The sequence below is a fragment of the Neoarius graeffei genome, chromosome 19 (genome assembly GCF_027579695.1).
Source record: "Neoarius graeffei isolate fNeoGra1 chromosome 19, fNeoGra1.pri, whole genome shotgun sequence".
NCBI lineage: Eukaryota > Metazoa > Chordata > Actinopteri > Siluriformes > Ariidae > Neoarius > Neoarius graeffei.
In genome coordinates, this window is record NC_083587.1 from 19,396,526 (window position 1) to 19,415,132 (window position 18,607).

The window sequence follows — 18,607 nt, forward strand, 5'->3', positions numbered from 1 at the left end:
GGTTAACATTCCTATCCCTAAACTTGAGCAACTTGTCTCCTCAGTCCCCAGACGTTTACAGACTGTTGTAAAGAGAAAAGGGGATGTCTCACAGTGGTAAACATGGCCTTGTCCCAACTTTTTTTAGATGTGTTGTTGTCATGAAATTTAAAATCACCTAATTTCTCTCTTTAAATGATACATTTTCTCAGTTTAAACATTTGATATGTCATCTATGTTCTATTCTGAATAAAATATGGAATTTTGAAACTTCCACATCGTTGCATTCTGTTTTTATTTACAATTTGTACTTTGTCCCGACTTTTTTGGAATCGGGGTTATACATGTATGTTCCCAAGCAGTATATAAAGGGTACCAATAAGTACCTTATAGGGTACTGATCCAGTGACAAGTTGGTGTACCCCTAAAGGTACAACAATGTACTTTATTCTATCCACATTCACTGGATATGAGCAATCATGCACTCTGACTGGCTACTCTACTACTAGGATATCAGCTCATATATACCGTGAGTAGAGAAACAAAATAGTGTAGCGTTTTTGCTGAACCAACAGAGGATGAAATAAAAACTACTCGAAAACAAAACCCCAAAAAATACAAAAAAAGCAACAAAATATGGAATGAAAGTATTTGATGGTAAGAACAGGGTTTTTTTTCCTCATTTTTCAAGAATTATCACATTTTTCACAAATTGCTCCTGTCATTTCACCGGTTTGTTTACGTTCTAAGTGGAAATGATTTTGTTGGACGTTTTGTATAAAGTCTCTATCAAATTTGCAAAAAATAAAAATAGAAACACTCTGTTTCTTAAAATCCAGTGAAGGTGGATAGAATAAAAGTTATTCCACTCAATCTCATTATACACAGTTTATAGACAACTCGTTGCTACGTGCCTTGTCAGCTATCGGCTCATGTACGACTCGATTTCATGGAATAACTTAATTATTTTCTGAGAGTGTACTGTATTCAGAAGCTGCATTTTTCTCTATCTTAATGTACTGTGCAAAAGTCTTAGTCCTCCTATTTTTTTCATACAAACTTTGTGATAGATTTCTATTTTATGACTTCGACATTATCGAGTCAGTACAAAAACAACATTTTAGAGTCCTAACGTTTCGTGGTTTTTTTTTTTTCTCCCAGCACAAAATTGTTACAGAAAAAAGTTTGTATCTGAGCAGCATATTACATAAAAGAGCACTTTTCAGATTAAAAAAGAAAACATAATGAAGGCTGCTGGGTTTTGGTGCAAAATGAAGAAGCGAGTGTGACAGAGTCCAGAAGAACTGTGGCTGGTTCTGTAAGATGCTCAGTAAAACCTACAGCTCATTTTCACATACAACTGCACTCACTGGACCTCAGACTTTTTTTTTTTAAAGCAAAGGGTCGTCTCACACCAAATATTGGCTTTGTTTCATTTATTATGGTTTACTGATTTATAGTTTGCTTGTTTTTTTTTTAATGTTGAAACATTTCATTATATTTAAGCCATTTTTGGTCAACAGCATTTCTTTACATGTGCCTAAGATTTTTGCACAGGACTATATATAAACACTCACAACTACTTTATCCATCTATGACCAGATTGAATGGGATAATTAACACAAATTAAGTTCCACACTCGAACATCTTCACAATCATCCCTTTATTTAACGGTTGTACCCGTGATCTGACCCAAAAATAGAGATGAAAACAGAATATCTGAATCAAACAGACATCCTGTACAATAAACCCATAGACCTGTACTTTACAAGCAGACACGTTTCTATAGGTATATACTGTACGAGCGATGAATTTAATCCACATTATATACCACACTCATTTTGAAATTTCACAGATTTGCCACTTTTATATATGCAGTTTTCGTGATCAATTATATATCGATATTATAAGCAGAAACTGCATATATAAGAATAAGCAAGATGTCAGAATTTCAAACACATCGTATAAAAATATCAACATCTGCTCAGGCTTTGTGTAGGCGACTCAGAGTCGCATAACCATGCTATGCTAATGATGCTCTCACTGAGAAGATCGGGGGGATAATGGCGGATGTGTCGGCTTGTTTGCGGTTCTTTTAAAGCCCCAGGGAACCTAAATGTGTAATCTACTGTAATGCTGCTAATGTAAATTTTTCCAAAGAAACAAGATGTGTGTCGGTGGAGCGTCAATTACTGATGACTCGTAATGTCTACATCGTTCCTTTCTCTTTGGATGCAAAGTGGGTGGAGCTAATCTTGAGGAAATCATGCATATGATTCAAACCTGATGGTAACTTGTCCCTTCCTTGAAACAGTTTGCAAAACTACGCAATCCTGCTTGAATTTTTTTTTTATGAAAGCTAACTTAGCAAACGAAAGCTAGTGAACAAACACAAAGCTAGAATGCATAGCTTAAATGCTGACTCCATATCATATAAACTACTTTCGTGGCCTAGCAAGCTTGAAGATTCTCGCTGTCAATCAATCAAATGTGCATTTAGATATTAAGCCACCCTACCCGACAGATCTCAGATCAGTCTGATTAACTAATTATAGCTGGCTTTTAACAGTGTGTTAGCGTAATTCTGTACTTTTTTCTTTTTTTTAATCACAGTTTGGTGGATCACATGACCTTGACTTCATTCACTTCAATTTAATATTATTCATGGGAGGAGTCTCCAGTGTTGGTGCTTTAGAACGATCACAGAGTTTATGGAGTTTACGCGTTTCAGTTTTTTTGCCTTATTATTAAAAACAGACAAAAAAACGAGAGACTGGCGCACGAATGACTGTTTAAACTCATTTTGAGCTAACTCGATTGTTAATGTAACAATAAGTGGATAAATAGTACGGTCATGTATCGTTCTTTAATAAATGAAACAATTGTAACTGACAAATTTCTGTGGTGTAAGAGTAATAAAACACTTCATGACATGCTGTTATTGGAAAATAATAAACTTTGTGGTGGCAAGAGTAAATCCACTTAGCACACTATCAGTTGATTATTTTCCTATAACAGCATGCCACCTGTGTGTGTGTCTCTCTCTCTCTCTCTCTCTGTCTCTTAATATATGACAATTAACTGTGAATGTTTCATACTGAAACGCCATTCATTCTTTTATTCATTTACAATTTAGGCTTTGATGTTTATAGTTACCAAGCCTCTGTTTTATTCCCTGGGACTTTAAAATGAAAAATAAAAGCTCCAATCCTGATATAGAAACAGTTTTAATCTTTTTCTGGCACAGAGGAATTTTCAAACTGGCACGACTCAGTTTCATTTTAGCTGCCACTTTAAGCTAATCTCTTTACGTGGCTCCTGTAATGGCTTTCACCCATCTTAATGACAGTAATTTAATCACTCTCTGTGTTTGCTGTCAATTAGCTGAATATTTCCTTCTGATGGCTCCCTCTGAGGGAGGGAAGGAAGCAGAGAGCAGGATGAGAGAGGATATGCAGGAACGAAGGCATGATTACAGATTTGGCTTGTTAGGCAAAGAGGAAACCGAGATTAATGAAATAATTAGCAGGATTCGTTTCAGCACACAGCAGCAAAAGCTGTCATAAAAAAATAGCACAGGAGTCAAGTGTATCACGACGTTAACACTAAGATTTTCATTAGAAGACCACGTACATGTATGGAGACGACATCGATGTAGCATTTGCGTTAACCATAGAACATAGTTTCTTTTACACCTCCATTGCACTGTCTGATTTTGGCGTCTTGGAGATCCAGAGTGTTGATTGGGCCACACTCGTTTTCGTCCGTGGTTTTCTGTCCAGTGTGGATAAAAGAGAAAAGTACATTTATAACACATACCTATTATTTGTCTTAAGTTTGTAGCTCAATTGCTGTCAGGTTTCTGCTGTTACATAATAGCTAATCGCCTGATTTATATGTGAAATGTACACTTGTGTTTGTAGGGGTGGAGCAATCAAATGATTTGGACTGATGTACTGATTTAAGAGGCAACTACTGACATGAAGTGAGGCCACAATCATAAATTGGTTATATTACATTTTTCACATGATCAGACATAATTCACAGTCACACATGAAAAACACACGATCATGCGATATAAACATGGGCGGCACGGTGGTGTAGTGGTTAGCACTGTCGCCTCATAGCAAGAAAGTCCGGGTTCAAGCCCTGTGGCCGGCGAGGGCCTTTCTGTGCGGAGTTTGCATGTTCTCCCCGTGTCCGCGTGGGTTTCCTCTGGGTGCTCCGGTTTCCCCCACAGTCCAAAGACATGCAGGTTAGGTTAACTGGTGACTCTAAATTGACCGTAGGTGTGAATGTGAGTGTGAATGGTTGTCTGTGTCAGCCCTGTGATGACCTGGCGACTTGTCCAGGGTGTACCCCGCCTTTCGCCCATAGTCAGCTGGGATAGGCTCCAGCTCGCCTGCGACCCTGTAGAACAGGATAAAGCGGCTAGAGATGAGATTATAAACATATGTACGTTTCAGTTCCTAGAAATAATACACAACTCAGTTTTAAATTAAACCAGAGAAATAAATCCAGCTGTCACTTTAATAGACTCTGATTATTACACTGAATCTTGAGAGTGACAGGGATTGTAAAACTGAAGCCTCACATCTGCTTCGGAGCTGAAGGCGTTTACCCCAATGAGTTGAACGAACTCCAGCAAGCCTTTTACTGCTGACTCAGACTCACTGAGTGATTAGAAATCAGTTAAAATCGCATCACGCTGTGGGAGATGCTGGATTTTATATATATAATGAATTACATAAATAAAACCCTAATGTCCTGCCAAGCATGGGGCTCTTGGGGTTAGAGGGGGTTCACAGACTCTGCTTTATGCACTATTACAAAGGAGAGAGGAGGATTTGGTTGTTTGATTCCAGAACTTTCTAAATTGGCTCTAATTCAATTTGGAGTGTCGACGGCAAACACTTCAGCATGGTCTGCTCTGAAGTAAACACATGAGATCACGAGAATGATAAGGGATAAATAAAACCATGCATCCTGCAGGTGAGAAATCAACACACGAATCATGTACAAATCATGTGTGAATAAATGAATCATGTTGAAATAACTTGTGAATAAATGATTCACATAGAAATCACATGAAAGTAAATGAATAATGCAGAAATCACGTTGAGATCATGTGTGAATAAATGAATCGCGTAGTACTCACGTGTGAATAAAGGAATCGCGTAGTAATCGCGTGCGGACAGACGAATGGCGTAGTAATCGCGTGCGGACAGACGAATGGCGTAGTAATCGCGTGCGGACAGACGAATGGCGTAGTAATCGCGTGCGGACAGACGAATGGCGTAGTAATCGCGTGCGGACAGACGAATGGCGTAGTAATCGCGTGCGGACAGACGAATGGCGTAGTAATCGCGTGCGGACAGACGAATGGCGTAGTAATCGCGTGCGGACAGACGAATGGCGTGCGGACAGACGAATGGCGTGCGGACAGACGAATGGCGTAGTAATTGCATGTGGACAGACGAATGGCGTGTGGACAGATGAATCGGGTAGTAATCACGTGTGGACAGACGAATGGTGTGCGGACAGACGAATGGTGTGCGGACAGACGAATCGTGTGCGGACAGACGAATGGCGTAGTAATCGCGTGCGGACAGACGAATGGCGTAGTAATCGCGTGCGGACAGACGAATGGCGTAGTAATCGTGTGCGGACAGACAAATGGCGTAGTAATCGTGTGCGGACAGACGAATTGCATAAAAGTCACATGAAAATAAACGAATCATGTAGAAATCACGTGTGAATAAACGAATCATGTAGAAATCACACGAAAAAAATGAGTCATGTAGAAGTCACATGAAAATAAACAAATGATGCAGAAATCACGTGTGAAGAAATTAATCATGTAGAAATCGCACAAAAGTAAATTAATAATGCAGAAATCATGTTGAAATCATATGAAAGTAAATGAATCATGTAGTAATCACGTGTGAATAAATTAATCATGTATTAATCACATGTGGATAAAATGAATCAAGTAAAAATCACATGAAAAGAATCATACAAATCACGTTTGAATAAATGAATCGTGTAGAAATCACACAAAAGTAAATGAATCATCTAGAAATCACATGAAAATAAACGAATCATGTACAAATCACGTGTGAATAAATGAATCATGTAGAAATCACACAAAAGTAAATGAATCATGCAGAAATCACATGAAAATAAACGAATCATGTAGAAATCACACGTGAGAATCAATGTATCATGAACACATCACATTTTTGAATAAACAAATTATATAGAAATCACATGAAAATAAAGAATCATGCCAAAATTAAGTGTGAATAAATAATGTGGAATTCACATGAAAATAAATGGATCCTGTAGAAAATCACATGCACTACATCTATAAAGTCCACCACATATAAAAGTGTGTGAAACATATCATTTGAAAATAAATTAATCATGTGTAGAACTACATCCAAAAATGAAAGCACAACATGAGAACTTATGAGAAATCACATAAATAATTCAGTCATGTGAAAATGCGTAAACCATAACATGTGACGTGTCTAAAAATCAGTGCTGAGTTCCTGGGACTTTTCTGTCAGGCTGATCAATCAGGAAGTGGTACATTCATGTTTGCTAAGCATCGCGTTGCTGCTCCACTAATTGCCAGATGTGCTGCGGTATTTGGTTAACACTTTGAGAGTGTAATTACTGCGAGGCTGTGCTGTTTGTAACATGAGTACGTTATTTATAATCACCTCTTGCTCAGCATCTGGAAGCAGCATGTCCCCGAGGCCACGAGGATGAGCAGGAGCAGAGGAATGGTCGGGATGATCACATAAATCAGCAGCATACCTTCAAAAATAAGAACACATTCATATTCTCCGATACATATTTGAGACAGGGTCGTTTTAACGCTAATGTTAAACGCTAATGAGCGATATTACTTGAGTGTCCTGCCACGGTGACATAAAAGCTCTCCTCCTCATGAACATCAGGAGTTTTCGTCTCTGCTTCATGTTCTGTTGAAAGATCAGCCAGCACAACCTGGTGTAAATTAATATGCATGTACATGAAGTCACATAATCAAAGATTCGACCTTGGCTTACCTACATCGCGACTCACAGGTATATCTCCATGCTCCTTCACTAGGTGGCTCTCTGTATTAACAACATTTATACCACAGCACTGATGAATTTGAGAATCTGATTGGTCAGAATGGGTTGATTCATTTTCAAGCACAGCAGGAATTTTTCTGCCCCAGGAAAGTCTTCAAACTCCCGGGGCGCTTTCCAGTTTCTCAGTAACATGACTGGCGTTTTTTGACTTCAAGAAAGCAAAAAAGATGCTGCTATGACATAAATGATAACGGGAAATAATAACTTGTCTCACAGATATTCTTACAAAAATAAATACAACTCTAAAGGGATAAAAAGTAGCTGTTCATTAATAAATAATGATTGTAATCATCAGCAAATTACTGTTGTATGGGAGCAATAAAACACTTCAGGACATGCTGTTATTGGAAAATAATCAATAACAGTAACTTGTATTTTCTATCACAACACCCTGTCATGGATTATTTTCCTGAAACAGCACACTCCCAAGTGTTTTATTCTTAAGACTTAGTATTTTAGTGGTGCTTCAGTATGAGTATTTCAGTATACAGTATGTTATCCAAGTAAAGCTGTTTGATAAGTAAACTGGTTGGAGTCTAAAAATGTAAGAATTAACACAGGATGCTAAAGCCACATTGACAAAGTGTTTTTGTCCAAAAAACAAACAAACAAACAAACAAACAAACCACTGATTTTGATGAAAATGATTAGTTGATGGACAGCATAGACATACACATGCTGGTGCACAAAAACTATCCACTGCCCATTAGAAAGTTCACCAGTTGATCTTTTGAGAAGGAGAACCAGACTGCCACTTCTGTTCACATCCAGAGCACCAACTCTGTGTGTGTACCGATTATTGCGCAAATGCACAAAAATTGCACCTAATGTTGATTCCACCTCAAAACATGCTCAGGCAGGGTTTGCATTTGTTTTTTGTTTTATTTATTGATTTATTTATTGATTGATTTATTTATTTATTGTTGCCAGCACATGGAGCTCGAAACAGATAAAATATTCTTTTTCACCTCCTGACCTTTCAGGTCATAACATGGAGGACAAAGTGGTGGTGAAAAGATGAGTCTTGTTAGTGAGCATGTATGAGCAGATTTATGAATTGAAAATTGTTGTCAGTACTCCAGCACTGAAATGGAAATTAAGATAACAACTTGTCAGCTCAAGTTCTTTTGAGTTTCTGCATCAGAATCTACAGGAAAGGCAAACAATCTGCTCATGTCAGAGTTACACCTAAGATAGATGGGTTTTTATCCAGCAGTTATTTTTAATTTGCTTTTTAAAAAATAACGTTGGATTATTTACAAACACATTTTACTGAAAATATTGACGATGGTTTCATATAAAACAAGCTAAAGCAGATTTATTAGTCCACTATCATGTTGGACAGTTTATAGTTTCTGTCATGTAAGGGCGATAGACGGATGTAAGTGCAGGAGGAGTTTCATTAAAAACATGCTAGTAGACAGATCCAAAACGCAGACAGAGTCAAAAAACAGGCAGTGAGGCACAGACAGGATATCAGAGGGAATATAATACTCACAGTCCAAAAACACAAACAGGATCAAAACCAGAAAAGTGACAAAAAATACAAGGCTTTCACAAATTCTGTGTGTTACTCAGAGTCCTTATATATATGCGCTGTGATTGAGCTCTAATCAGGAACAGGTGCATGGTAATTAGTCCTAATGGCATTGTGTGCATGTGGATGTGACGGATCAGACAGCTGTTTGACATATCAAGTTTGATATCGGATGGTAACACTACAGTATTGATGTAATGTGAAAGTGCTGATTCACTGCTGTCCACCAGGCACCCAGCAGAGTCACACCATAATAAACGTGGTGGTGTTGTTTCTGGTGCATGGCATGTGGTGTCAAAGAAAGGAATAAATATGTATCATAACTGTGATGTGTATCTCATTATTGTATCACTGTCACAAGACAATGCAGTGATTTACTGAGGTGAAATAAACAACGCTACACAATTCGATGGTTCATTCATGGTGTTATAATATTATTACTCTATTCAGGGTGATTTTGTGCCCTTGTAAATATTTTGCTCATAAACTCATAAGAAGCTCCGCTTTTAGACAATGACTTAAAAAAAATATATATATATACACACACACACACACGTTTAATGTCGTGGAATGTCAGCAAAACAAGATAGCTCCTGTTATCATTTATGTTTTAACATCTATAAAGTCATTCCTTCACCAGCTTGCTTCACCATGTTATAGAGAAACTGGAAAGCATGAAGCCTTCTGTCCTGAACACTTTCCTTTCCTGTGGTAGAAAATGTACTGAATTTTACACTGGAGACTCCTTCCTTAACTGTACATTTCCCTACAGAAAGTTTGGCTATATCATCTATCCATTATCTGTAACCACTTATCCTGTACAGGGTCACGGGCGAGCTGGAGCCTATCCCAGCTGACTATGGGTGAGAGGCAGGGTACATTCTGGACAAGTCACCAGATCATCACAGGGCTGACACACACAACCATTCATACTCACATTCACACCTACGGTCAATTTAAAGCCTCTAATTAACCTAACCTGCATGTGTTTGAACTGTGGGGGGGAACCGGAGCACCCGGAGGAAACCCATGTAGACACAGGGAGAACATGCAAACTCCATACAGAGAGGCCTTCGTCGGCCGCTGGGCTTGAACCCAGAACCTTCTTGCTGTGAGGCAACACTGCTAACCACTACACCACTGTGCCGCCCTTCACCATATCAGTGATTGTTAAATAACAACACTTTTTTTAATCAGTTCATCATTAGGCTTAGATTACATGGCTTATCTGCCATACAAGTCCCTGTCAATGAGCTGTTACTATGGAAACAATAACATTTATCTGTTTTTCCCCAATAATGTAACTTGTGTCTCTCTGGTGCGGCACGGTGGTGTAGTGGTTAACGCTGTCGCTTCACAGCAAGAAGGTCCGGGTTCAAGCCCTGTGGCCAGCGAGGGCCTTTCTGTGCGGAGTTTGCATGTTCTCCCCGTGTCCGCGTGGGTTTCCTCCGGGTGCTCCGGTTTCCCCCACAGTCCAAAGACATGCAGGTTAGGTTAACTGGTGACTCTAAATTGACCGTAGGTGTGAATGTGAGTGTGAATGGTTGTCTGTGTCTATGTGTCAGCCCTGTGATGACCTGGTGACTTGTCCAGGGTGTACCCCGCCTTTCGCCCGTAGTCAGCTGGGATAGGCTCCAGCTTGCCTGCGACCCTGTAGAACAGGATAAAGCAGCTAGAGATAATGAGATGAGATGAGGTGTCTCTCTGGTTCCAAGTCCTTGATAAGTTCTTCAGCATGTGTTGTTTCATTGCATGTTTTCCAGACTGTGTATTCCCGTGTACGTGCTGCTGTACCTGGTTCGTACTTGCAGATGAAATTGTGCTTCATGTTGCACCTGTCATCGTTCCACTGATAAAGGTACGGTCCTCCTAAACCAGCCTCAGCAGTGGGCTGATGGTACATCACTACACACTCCTCCCCTCCGCAGGACGGCTCATCGAAATACCAGTTCCTATTAGACCAAGAGTGTGATAAGGAATAAAACACAATACTCTTACCTCAACACAGACTTATACTGGAGTAGGTGAAGAACATCTAATCCACACACCTGAACTGAGATACACTTCCGTCCTTCCACCTGTACAGACCTGGACAGGAAGTGTAGCTCATGTATTCTCCTGGACTCCTGCTCTCCACACGAGTCAGACCAATCCAGAAATCTCCATCGGCAATACCTGGACCTGAACTGGTCCTACTGAGATTCTTCAGAAGCTGTTCGATGTGCTGTTGTTCAGCAGCATTCTCTATGCTCAGGAGAGAACCACCGTCCACCTCACACACTTGCTGAGCTTCCGAGAAGGCCACGCGGCTCGACACATCGCTGAAGTATGCGATTTTATAGCACGGCTTCTCAGGACCGCCATGACACACAGTCTGACCTAGAGGGAGTCCCAAGCACCTAATGCTTTAACATGAAAAATCAAATGAGCTCCTTTACAATTTTCCACTTGTTTGAAATGAAACATGGCTGATTTTTTTTTTGTTATCCTAATCTAGCTAACACATAATGAAGATGATAATAATAAAATAATAATAATCATCATCATCAATTCATCATACTAACTGATTGGTTTGGTCTATTATTTTTTAACCAAAGCACCCAATTAATTCATTCACATTATTACAAAAAGCAAATTAACTCATCTTTAATAACTACTTCAGATTTGGATCTGGAGTCTATCCCAGGAAAACTGTGCTTGATGCAGGAATACACACCCTGGATAGGATGTCAGTCCATTGTAATATACCTATACACACATTCACACACTTGTTCACACCCAGGGACAATTCAGGATCACCACACCCGCTACAGGTGTGTTTGTGGGAGCTGGAAAGAAACCGGAGAACCCTGAAGAAACCCACATTGGGAGAACATGCATGGAAATTCTGCACAGGCAGTAATACAAAACATATATATATATATATATAAAATGTAAAAAGTATCAGAAACAATAAGAAATATTGATTCAAGGTAATTTTTTCTCATAACAGAACCATTAGCTAATTGGACCTGGGCAGGATTGCTGGAGTTATAATGTGTAGCTAAGCAAACCTTTTATTTAATGATTTAATATTACAGACACAAGAGTGTTTTATTGGGAAATACGCCACTCGTATTTTTCAGACGCGCTCCATCTGGGACATGGAGATTCAAAAGCATGACAAATCTCTATGTATGTCACTTGTGAGGAAATTGATGAATTGTTTTGATAAATTTGGGGACTTTTTGTTTGTGAATGTGTCAATATAATAAAAAGAACATCACACGTTTGCTTGAAGATATAAAGTTTATCTTCTCATGTTGAAAAACTTGCATTTTTTTATATGAAATTCATCGTGGATCTGAGTGACATATTTAAATAACATTGGCTGGCTTTGAGGGGTATATCAAATATATTCCATTCAGCTAGCATGATACTGAATGAGTCGAAGACGAGTAGCTGAATAGAATATATCTGATCTACCATGAAAAAACCAAGCCAATATTATTATTATACTGTTGCAAAAGTTTAAGGTGGGTGGAGCACAGAAGCACGGCAGGCTAGAACTGAGTTCTCAAACTCTCTTTATTTTTTACACTTTTCAGTGATGATCAATATGTACGCTTTTCAGCTGTTATCTACTGCTCTCACAGACACACACACACGCCTTCTGGTTGGGGAGAGCCTCTTTCCTCTGCTCTCTCTCTCCTTTTTATAGGGCGTGGTCACTGGGGAAGACACACAAACACAGGTTAACTAACATCAGGTGTAGTGATTCTGCCACTTACCTTCCCTGACTCCGCCCTCCGTTCACAGACCGATGCTTGACCATGCCCCTGCTGCCACATACCCCCACCGCCCGACTCAGGCCGGGGAGCCGTCCGGCCTGCAGCCAACTCGCCCCTCGACGGGAGAGGAAATCCGCCACGACCATCTGCGCCCCCGGCCTGTGGATCACCTTGAACTTAAACGGCTGGAGTGCCAGATACCAACGGGTGATCAACGCATTGGCATCTTTCATGCGGTGGAGCCACTGGAGGGGCGCGTGGTCCGAACAGAGGGTGAAAGGGCGTCCCAGTAGGTAGTAGCGGAGGGCGAGGACTGCCCACTTGATGGCAAGGCACTCCTTCTCTATCGTGCAATAGCGGCCCTCATGCACCGACAGCTTCCTGCTGATGTACAGCACTGGGTGGTCCTCCCCCTCCACCTCCTGGGACAGAACGGCCCCCAGCCCCCTGTCCAACGCGTCCGTCTGCAAAACAAAGGGGAGAGGGAAGTCAGGGGAGTGTAATAGTGGCCCCCCACACAGTGCAGCCTTTACCTCAGAGAAAGCCCGCTGGCATTGCTCCGTCCACTGGACCGGATCTGGTGCCCCCTTTTTAGTGAGGTGTCAGCGGGCTGGTGACGTCCGAATAATTAGGTATAAACCTACGATAGTAGCCAGGCAGCCCCAGGAACTGTCTCACCCCCTTTTTGGTCTTGGGCCTCGGGCAGGCCACAATCGCTGCTGTCTTATTAATTTGGGGACGCACCTGCCCATTGCCCAAGTGGAAGCCCAGATACCGTACTTCCACCCACCCAATTGCACACTTCTTTGGGTTGGCTGTGAGACCCGCTTGCCTCAGCGACCTAAGGACGGCCCTCAGGTGTTGTACGTGCCGTGGCCAGTCATTACTATAGATAATGTCGTTGAGGTATGCGGCCGCATAGGTGGCATGGGGGCGGAGGACCCTGTCCATAAGCCGCTGGAAGGTAGCAGGCGCCCCAAACAGCCCAAAAGGAAGTGTGACAAACTGGTGTAAGCCAAACGGTGTGGAAAAGGCCGTTTTCTCTCAGGATAATGGAGTCAAGGGGATCTGCCAATATCCCTTTGTCAAATCCAGTGTCGAATAAAAACGAGCCGTGCCTAGTCGATCAAGCAACTCGTCATTACGAGGCATTGGGTACGCATCGAATTTAGACACCGCGTTGACTTTTCTGTAGTCCACACAGAACTGGACCGACCCATCAGCCTTGGGAACCAAGACCACCGGGCTGCTCCAGTCACTGTGGGACTCCTCAACGATGCCCATGTCGAGCATGGCCTCAAGTTCTTCCCGAACCACCTTTTTTTTGTGTTCGAGCAGTCTGTAAGGGTGGTTGCGCACTACCACCCCCGGGGGCGTCTCAATGTAGTGTTCTATGAGGTGGGTGCGGCCGGGCAGGGGTGAGAATACATCATCAGAAAATTCTGTCTGCAACCGGGCGACCTCCGTGAGTTGGGTCGGAGAGAGGTGGTCTCCACAAGGGACCGGAGCGGTGGGCGATGTCAATTTTACTTTTTGAACCTCCGGCCCCAGCTCCGCCTTCTCTGGAACCACCGACACCAATGCCACGGGGACCTCCTAGTTCCAAAATTTTAACAGATTGAGGTGGTAAATCTGTAACGCCCCACCCCTGTCCGTTCGCCGCACTTCATAGTCGACGTCCCCAACTCGCCGTGTGACCTCAAAGGGTCCTTGCCACTTGGCGATCAATTTGGAGCTCAACGTGGGAAACAGCACGAGCACTTTATCTCCCGGTGCGAACTCCCTAAGGTGCGTGCCCCTGTCGTACGGGCGGATTTGCCGTTCTTGATCCTGCCGCAAATTCTCCTGGGTTAGGTGTGTGTGTGTGTGGAGTTTTGCACGCAGGTCAATAATGTATTGAATTTCGTTTTTGCTCGGTGAAGGTCCCTCCTCCCAATTTTCCCGCAGCACATCTAGGATGCCAAGCGGCTTATGCCCATATAATAATTCGAATGGGGAGAACCCCATGGAGGCTTGTGGGACCTCTTGCACTGCGAAAAGCAGGGGCTCGAGCAGTTTATCCCAGTTACGTGCGTCCTCGCTTACAAATTTTTTAATTATATTTTTGAGGGTGCGATTAAACCGTTCGACTAAGGCGTCCATTTGTGGGTGATAAACGCTGGTGCGGATCAGCTTGATTCCCAGTAACCCATACAGTTCGTGCAGTGTGTGTGACATAAACTTAGTGCCTTGATCAGTCAGAATCTCTTTGGGGATTCCGACTTGGGAGATGACGTGGAAGAGTGCTTCCGCAATACTACGTGCGGAGATATTGCGAAGCGGCACTGCTTCCGGATATTGCGTTGCATAGTCCACCAGAACTATAAAGTGATACCCTCATGTTGGCTGATCTAATGGCCCGACGAGATCCATCCCAATTCTTTCGAATGGAGTCTCGATTAATGGTAGAGGGCGCAAAGGCACTTTTGGAATGGCCGCTGGATTTACTAACTGGCATTCGCGGCATGCCGTACACCAACTACGGACATCACCGCGAATCCCTGGCCAATAGAACTGGGCCATTATTCGGGCTAGTGTCTTATCCTCCCCTAAGTATCCAGCCATGGGATTAAAGTGAGCCGCCTGGAATACCAATTCCCGGCGGCTCTTTGGGATCAAAAGTTGTGTTATCGGCTCCTTAGTCTGAGTGTACTGCGTCACTCGGTATAATCTATCCCTCATAATGGAGAAATAGGGGAAGGATGGGGTGGCGTTTGGCTGGAGTGTTTGACCATCGATTACTCTCACTTAGTCAAATGCATGCCGCAGAGTCTTGTCTCGCGACTGCTCTAATGGAAAATCTGCAAGGGATTCCCCGAGAGAGGGAGGAGGAGCCGGCGGCTCCTCACTCTGACGCGGTGCTGATGTAGACGGCTCTGTGACAGCTGCTCCCGCCAATGCCACACTGGGACCTCCCCCTGCTAAACTACGGCAGGACCCACTCTTCACTAAATGAGTCATTAGCTCCCAAAATCCCAGCCAATCAGTCCCCAAAATTATCGAATGGGTAAGGCGAGGATTAACCACCACCTTTACTCTAAATTTCTCCCCTCGAAATAGAATGTGGACCGACACTAAAGGGCAGTTGTGAACATCCCCATGAACACACAACACCTTCACCAATTGTGCTCTCCCCAATGCCTTGTCTTGCACCAGGCTTTGGTGGATGGAGGTCTGATTACAGCCGGAGTCCACCAAAGCCTGATACATATCCCCTTGGATACTCACCGGTATGCGATATGCTCCAGCCCGATCGAGGGCGGTCCCTGGCGCATCGGGGATCCGGACCACCGCCCCCACCTCCATTGCCGAGCACTGATGCTGGAGGTGCCCCGGCTCCCTGCAGCGCCAGCAAACTGGCCCAGGCTCTCTCTCTGCACCGGTGTTTCGGAGCTCACTCACCTGAGGGGGGAAGACACAGACATGGAAGTAGGAAACGGTAGGGTGCGGCGGGCTGGGTGGGGTGGAGCCAGCCCCCGCCTCCACGGTGGGGAATGAGGTGAGGACAAGAAACAGAAGGGGAGAGAGAGAGAGAAGGGAGGAGAGAAAGAGAGAGAAGCTGTCCTGCCATCAGAACAGCCGCCATAAGGTCCTCCGCCAGCTCGATGGCCTGATCCAGTGACGCTGGGCGATGGCACCGGACCCACTCCACTGCTCCTTCTGGAAGTCGGGCGCTGAACTGTTCCAGTGCCACCAGGTCGAGGATTCCCTCGGCATCACGGTTGTTGGCCCTCAACCACCGCCGGCAGGCATCCTGGAGTTGCTGGCCAAATGCGAACAGCCGGCTGACCTCCTCCAGGCAAAGCGTGCGGAAGCGCTGCCGTTGCTGCTCTGGGGTGCGCCCCACACATTGGAGGATGGCCCTGTGTAGGTCAGCGTAGGCCAGCCGGCTGTCGGCGGAGAGCTGTAGCGTGGCCAGCTGCGCCTCGCCCGTTAGCAGGGGGCGGAGGCGCGCCACGCGCTGTTCCACCGGCCAACCCCACGCCTCTGCTGCCTGCTCAAACAGAGCGAGGAAGGCTTCGGGGTCATCGTGCGGACCCATCTTCATTAGGGTGAGGTGGGGAGGGTCCACGGCGGTGGTGATGGTGGACCCCACCGATGCAATCAGGTGCCGGAATGCCTGGCGCTCTTCCTGCTGCGCCAGCACCAGGGCTTCAAACCGTTCTTCCTGCTCCTTCCGGAGGGTGACCAGTGCCTGGTGCTGGCTCTGTTGGGCCGTGGCGAGGGCATGAATCAGGTCCTTGAAGGGGGAGGACTCCATGAGGCTGTTCTCTTTTGTACTTCGGTCCCGGGTTTCGGCACCACTGTTGCAAAGGTTTAAGGTGGGTGGAGTACAGAAGCACGGCAGGCTAGAACTGAGTTCTCAAACTCTATTTTTTACACTTTTCAGTGATGATCAATATGTACACTTTTCAGCTGTTATCTACTGCTCTCACAGACACAGACCTTCTGGTTGGGGAGAGCCTCTTTCCTCTGCTCTCTCTCCTTTTTATAGGGCGTGGTCACTGGGGAAGACACACAAACACAGGTTAACTAACATCACGTGTAGTGATTCTGCCACTTAGCTTCCCTGACTCCGCCCTCCGTTCACAGACCGATGCTTGATCAAGCTCCCGCTGCCATATATACATACACAATCGATGGAACAATTATAGATTTTATAAAATTTAAGAACAGGGGGGTAACTTACCAATATTGAATGCTGATTCTGATCGAATGTAATTCAGTGTTTTGTCAATCCAATGTACAAAGTCAAAGTTCCTAACAATAAAAATGGTACAAGTTGTCAGTAAATCCGCTGAGAAGAAGCAAACTACAAACACGGACACTCCGGACTACAACTCCCAGAACACACAGCGCCCTCTGTCTCCCGCCTACTGAATCACAGCTGGCTCTCATTTCCTCAGTCACCTGTCCCTCTATTTAAGCTCCCTTCTCAGATACATCATTGCGAAGTATCGTCCTGATCATTCAGTTCATACCAAGCCTTGTATCTTTCTGACTGCCTCTTACTTTCTGACCCTTGCTACTTTCTTCTCATTTCTCGCTCTTTGTCATTCCTACGTTACGTTGTTTGCTGATTGCCCGACCCTCACTCATTTACTGACACCGATTCCAGTCCCTCTATTTGGCTTTGTTGTCTTTCTGCAATCTGTCTTCCTCCGCGCATACATCTGTAAGTGCCTGCACTCTCACAGGATACTTCGCCAACATGGATGTAGCAGAGGATTCTAAACAGACTGCTCTCAACTCACAGGGGCGTTTGCTAGGAGAACATCAACAGATACTCGACAATCTCAACACCCGGATGACACAGCTCGCAACTGTGATGTCGTGGGCCCTCCTAGCATGGCCTGAGTCTCCTCCTAGCCCAGTATTGAAACTCCCCACTCCAGAGAAGTTCACTGGAGACGCCATCACATGTAAAGGTTTTTTACTGCGATGTTCTATGTATTTTGCCACCATGCCAACCGTATTAGATGAGCATAAAATCGCTAAGTTTCTGTCTTTTCTCACTGGCAAAGCGCTCCGCTGGGCTACTGCTATCTGGAACAAGTGTGGTGAGCAAAATAAGTCTTACAAATGGCTCCTCTCTCTATTCAAGAAAGTGTTTGACCACGAACCAAGGGGATAGAGGTTGGAGAGAGCCTACTCGCCAGTTCTCAAGGCAATCGTAGTGTCGCCGAATATGCCCTGGACTTCAGGACACTCGCAACTGCCAGTGGATGGAACAATCCAGCCCTGAAAGCAGTCTTTCACCAAGGTTTATGTCCTGAAATCATCAGTGAACTAGCCTGTAGAGATGAGAACCTCTCTCTCGACTCCCTCATAGTCTAGCTATTCGTCTCGACGAATTGTTAAAGCACCGACCCTCTATCCACAAGTGTACCAGGGCTGCTCAGCTGTCGGAGAACAGCTCACCTATGGAGGTCTCACACACTCGGTTCACCCATGCTGAGTGCGCTAGACGATGCAAGGAGGGGTTATGTTTCTACTGCGGGAGCTCTGAACATAACATCTGGCACTGTCCGATCAGACCAGCCCGTGAAACCCCATCAGAGAAACCTGTAAAATCTACAAGTCCGGTGAGAAAGCTCTACTCAAAATCCTTCAAGATGCCAGTTTTACTGAAG

At 44.0% G+C, this 18,607-nt stretch overlaps 1 protein-coding gene across 1 annotated transcript in view; it reads right to left on the reverse strand.

The window, feature by feature from the left end:
* Window positions 1-1,602: 1,602 nt before the first annotated feature.
* chodl (chondrolectin) overlaps window positions 1,603-18,607 on the reverse strand; it is a 40,356-nt gene continuing 23,351 nt past the window's right edge. The window contains exons 2-7 of the mRNA XM_060900835.1: window positions 10,713-11,043; window positions 10,459-10,616; window positions 7,059-7,109; window positions 6,897-6,971; window positions 6,708-6,804; window positions 1,603-3,753 (exon numbers count right to left, since the gene is read on the reverse strand). Coding sequence (XP_060756818.1) covers window positions 3,669-3,753; window positions 6,708-6,804; window positions 6,897-6,971; window positions 7,059-7,109; window positions 10,459-10,616; window positions 10,713-11,043 — 797 coding nt within the window. The 3' untranslated portion in view covers window positions 1,603-3,668. The remainder of the gene's footprint in view (window positions 3,754-6,707; window positions 6,805-6,896; window positions 6,972-7,058; window positions 7,110-10,458; window positions 10,617-10,712; window positions 11,044-18,607) is intronic.